Below are 5140 nucleotides of genomic sequence, written 5' to 3' on the forward strand. Positions count from 1 at the left end.
TATATAAATACAGGAAGAGTATGTCATAGTTACATGATATATTTATATTTATATACATATAAATGTTATATATTATTTTTTTGCACTGTACATTACATTCAACCTCTGTTTTTAATTCCTATTCCTAATATTTTCTCTATTGTGTTCTTAGGCCCTTACCTTTCTTGGAAGTATTCTTAGCATTTTCCGCACAGTTGTCAAAATACTTTTGCAAAGTATCAATCTGCTTTATCAGGATGTCTCTGAACGTTTCTATTTCGGCTAATTTTTCTTTGAGTCCTCGAATACCACGCTTGGTGAAGCTACCAGCGCTTGTCGTCGATTGTGTATTAGACACAAGCGAAATGGCACTACCGTGTCGTTTGAGACTATTTTCACTTCCATAACCAGATTCCGACTTTTTAAGAAATTGTGTATGAACAGAAGAAATTCCATTAGTCTTTAATTAAACGCAAAAATCAACAACATCTTAAATTTCTATTTTACATACTTGAGAGTTTTTAAGTAACAACATAAAAAAAAATGTTATAAGCAAATTTAAAACACAAAGGCTATTTCATGCGTGTGTGCGTGTCCACGCACACAGGTGTCATTTCAAGATAGACAATCTCTTGCAAAATAGTTTAACAGCAATTACCTTATAAGATTTCAAAACGTCTACCCATCGTTGCTTTTCTTCCGGACTGCTTGCTCTCAAATACCAAACCAAACAGTCGTTAACAGACACATCAAATCTGCATTCATCGAATTGATGCGCCTAAGACAAACAGATTGTTTTAACACACAAAAACTCGTTATCTCAACCACTGCCGAATCATATAAAATATATTATATATATTATAAATATATTAAATATATTATATATATATATTCAAATTATTCAGGTAGACTGATGTACAATTATCGCACACAATCTCTCTTTACCTTGATATTGGCTTTGTACAAACTAATCGAGCCACGACATCCAAATCCGCTGTCCTGCTCGGATTTGTAATAAGACAAAGTGCCGTCTTTGAGTACAATAAATCTAGTTTGCCATCCGTGTATGTAATTTGTCCATTTCGATAATGTACCCTGAAGTTCCGGAACAATAACACCATCCGAGTCCTCGTCGTCCACGTCAATCTCGGTATCAATGACGCACTCGTTATCATCGCCCCGTAACGTCTCCGCCGTCAATTCATCGGCCATCCTTGATATCTCAATTATTTATTTCTCCGATTACAATAAAAATTTGCGTATTCGTTCGAAACACACAATCCTAGACATCGCCCGACTCAAAAAAAAAAAAAAAAAAAAAAAATTCGAGCCAGATAGATATACAATTGTTTCGATCACGTGATGTCGCACCGCGAATCTCCGCGGATTGTTTGGGAAACGATAATTTTTTTTCGAGACGATCAAGTGGAATTCCGCGACAAGGCGATAAGTTTTTTAAACATCTCCTCTCTTTCCGACAATTACAACGTACATAACCTGTACAACGCGTTTCTCATCGGACGACGTCGAGGGTCAGGATCAACGGGGGTCAAGGAAGAAATTAAAATTGCGTATACCGATTTGCATGTTGCGGTCACATAGACACGAGAAACAATAGATTACACACTTTTTTTACGTTAATTAGTCGTGGACATACAAAACCCCTGTCCCTGGTGACGGTTTATCATTGTTTATCTCTCTCTATTGCGGTCAACTTGGCTATTTCCGGTGTTTGATTATCCTATACAAAGTGCACCGCCTGTGTATCTTTGCAATTAATTAATTAGCAGATGTTGGGAACAGATTACACAAAGAATCGAACACCAGTGTCTCGACGAGAGTTCGCTACGTTTAACGAGTACACTTTTAAATCGGTTAGAAACAATCGCACTCTCACTTCGAAGGAGTCACGATGTCGATAACGCCATCTATTAACGCGTAAAGCAACTTCGCGTATCCTCGTCGCCATCTTGACAAATTTCAAATTTCAAACGAGCGGTTGCGCCTTTCGCAATTTTTCTATCGCGTTTGAAAATCCACGTCGTTATGTGTGTTAATTAAACGCATTTGCAATTAGAAAATTCAAAAAAACATCTATGACGCGCGGAACAAATTTCCAGTAAGTAATAATAATAAAGTATAATAGGTATACTGGCGTTTTTTGAAACGATTTGCAGGATCTTTCGCTATAAATTAGGCTTTCTGATATCCTAAACGCGTTTCGGTTATAATTTTTAACCTTCCTCTCCGGTAAAAAAAATTTTCCATGTAATAAAATTGTATGGACAATATTCGGCACACACATATAAATTTGTATAATTAGATATAATAATTTTAATTTGTGTATAAGTATATATATATGAATGGTAAGGACGTAAATGTGGCCGTTGAAGCAAAAACACTGTTGTGATTGTGTAGGAAATATATTTGTTTACTAAGTTAACAAGTATACTATATATTACTTGTTAACTTAGTAAACAAATATATTTCCTACACAATCACAACAGTGTTTTTGCTTCAACGGCCACATTTACGTCCTTACCATTATTTAAATATTTGGAGCTATTTCTTAGGCTACTATTTTAAGTATATATGATTTATATATCAAAAATTTTTTAAAAATATAATAAAAATATAGTTTTATATAATTTTTTGTATCTAACATGATACTAATAGAGTTATTTTGTAATTTGATGTGGAATGTCTCTGAAGCCATTCTCTTAAAAAAAAAAATTCTTCGTGTATAAAATTGTATGGACATATTCGGACATATAAATTTGCACAATTAGATATAATTATTTTAATTTGTGTATAAGAGTATATATGAAAAATTTTTTACCGGGTCAGCGGGTGCTATTACAAATTAGTTACAAAATTATCTTATATATATATATATATATGACAATACAAATTAATTAATGATATTAAACTATGTACTAAAGATTGACTCTCAAATCCCAGCTAGTATCTGTGACACAAGTTTAATATCATTAATTAATTTGTATTGTCATTATAAGTACGATAATTTTGTAACTAAATTTGTAATAGCACCCACACTGAGGAAGGTTAAAAATATAACCGAAACGTTTGGGATATCGGAAAGCCTAAATTTATTGCAAAAGATCCTGCAAATCGTTCCAAAAAACGCCAGTATACCTATTATTAATTTATTGGAAATACCACATTGGAAACCTGAAGAACTACTTCATCATATTATATTATAATAAAGTATATTATCCACACAAGTCTTATGATGAAAATTCTCCTTCAGCGAAAAGTAGCGCAATTACGCGACAGGTTGTAATAAATGTTTTCTTGTATTTCTCAATGTAAAATATTGTAGTCTGTTGATTATTAAAATTTACTACCAAATAACTCTCGTATACTTTTACATATTTCATCAAAAAAAAAACCAAAAAAAAAAAGAAAAAAAAACGGAAAGGAACGCAACTACAAAATTAGGATATATACTTAATTAATTAATACGTATATGTAAGATCCTAGTTTTGGAATACGTACGTTCAAATACAAATATTGACAAATTAACGGCAAAAATATGATAAAATTTGAAGAGTTCACAAATATACATGCGTTTTTTTTTTTTTTTTTTTTATGCACTTATTATTATTAATATTAATTTACAAATACTTTTTAATATTCTTATACAAGAGTGATTACTTCTCCCATTGCACATTCGAGAACTTTGACAGGGAGCAATAATCAGAGATAGAGAGAGAGAGAGAGAGAGAGAGGGGGGGATTTTCTCTCGAGCGATCAATTTGTGTGATTCGTCATGCGCGTTGTCCCAAGTTGTAATGTTACATTTGTTGCGCGCGTTAAAAGATTTTATTAATTTTTTTTTTTTTTCTTATATACCGACTGACACTCTGTTACATTCGGTTCCATCTTTGAATCCTGCCTGTCTTTCTTTAAATAGCTTAAAAAAATGTATTAAGTTCAATTACGGCTACGTGTGTACTCGCGAATATATCTTTGATCGTTGCATGTATTTCTTCTTAAAATCTAATTTAATATAAAACACATCCTTTTCTTGTCTCCTCTCAAGTTTTTTCTTTTAGTTATATATACACACACACAGCGAGAGATTGGTACCAGTAAACATCTTGGCACCGTAGTACTTAAATTAGGCTACCGTTTCTGGGTTTTGCTCGATTCTCACGAACGTACCTTAAACATTAAGAATACTATTAAATAAAATCGGAAAGTGTCACGCAACACAGTATCGAAAATGCGTACTGTTCCTCTCGGTCGAGCGGATATATTTCTTACATGATATATTCTGTGCGATTAGCATTTAGTAGAAATATATATATATATATAGAAGTATTTAGCCTATGTCACACTACGGATTGGGATTGAGATTGGATTGAAACTTGACCAATCAGAAGAAAGAAAATCAATTCTAAGTTTACTGATCTTCGCTCTCTGATTGGCCAAATTGCAATCCAATCTCAATCCTAATCCGTAGTGTGACATAGGCTTTTCGGTGGATATATATATATATATACAGGGTGTCCCAGAATTGGTGTAACATCTCTCGTAGACAGGTAGAAGGAATAAAACTGAGTCGATAAATCTTATAACACTTTGCTAGATTCGCAATAGTTACCGAGATCTTAATTAACAAAGATCAGCGAATAAGCATGCATCGGGCTGTCTTATTCGCTGATCTTTGTTAATTAAGATCTCGGTAACTATTGCAAATCTAGCAAAATGGTATAAAACTTTTTGACTCAATTTTACTCCTTCTATTTGTTCACGAGAGATGTTACACCAATTCTGAGACACCCTGTATACATATATACATATACAGGGTGTCTGACAACGAACTATAAAGTCGACGTGTGTAGGTAGATCGAGTTATTCTGAACAGAAAAGTTATATACCATTTTGCAAAATTCGCAATATTTATTGAGATATAAATTAATAAATGTGAACCAATGAAAGCGCGGGGAGCGATGATCGGACTCTATAGGCGTGCATAATTATCAGCTCTACTCCTCGCTCGCCGCTGCTCGCTGCGTACCGCCGAATAGCGCCCGATCGCAAGAAACTGAGTCGTTCCGCGCTTGTTTGTTTACTCCGCCTCTCGTTACTAAGACATTACATGAGAGAAGCCATTTTTCTTTTTATCTGATAA

The 5140-nt window shown here is 33.6% G+C and overlaps 2 protein-coding genes across 2 annotated transcripts in view; both read right to left on the reverse strand.

Moving 5' to 3' along the window:
• The window catches only part of LOC109858940 (collagen type IV alpha-3-binding protein), a 6815-nt gene extending 4900 nt beyond the window's left edge, over positions 1 to 1915 (reverse strand). Inside the window, exons 1-3 of the mRNA XM_020436668.1 lie at positions 925 to 1915; positions 638 to 757; positions 160 to 397 (exon numbers count right to left, since the gene is read on the reverse strand). Of these exons, the coding sequence (XP_020292257.1) occupies positions 160 to 397; positions 638 to 757; positions 925 to 1191 (625 nt within the window). The 5' untranslated portion in view covers positions 1192 to 1915. The remainder of the gene's footprint in view (positions 1 to 159; positions 398 to 637; positions 758 to 924) is intronic.
• A 1014-nt stretch (positions 1916 to 2929) lies between these two features.
• The window catches only part of LOC109858941 (potential E3 ubiquitin-protein ligase ariadne-2), a 7107-nt gene continuing 4896 nt past the window's right edge, over positions 2930 to 5140 (reverse strand). Inside the window, exon 7 of the mRNA XM_020436669.1 lies at positions 2930 to 2947. Coding sequence (XP_020292258.1) covers positions 2930 to 2947 — 18 coding nt within the window. The remainder of the gene's footprint in view (positions 2948 to 5140) is intronic.

The sequence above is a fragment of the Pseudomyrmex gracilis genome, unplaced genomic scaffold, assembly GCF_002006095.1.
Source record: "Pseudomyrmex gracilis isolate BER0280 unplaced genomic scaffold, ASM200609v1 scaffold_230, whole genome shotgun sequence".
Lineage (NCBI taxonomy): Eukaryota > Metazoa > Arthropoda > Insecta > Hymenoptera > Formicidae > Pseudomyrmex > Pseudomyrmex gracilis.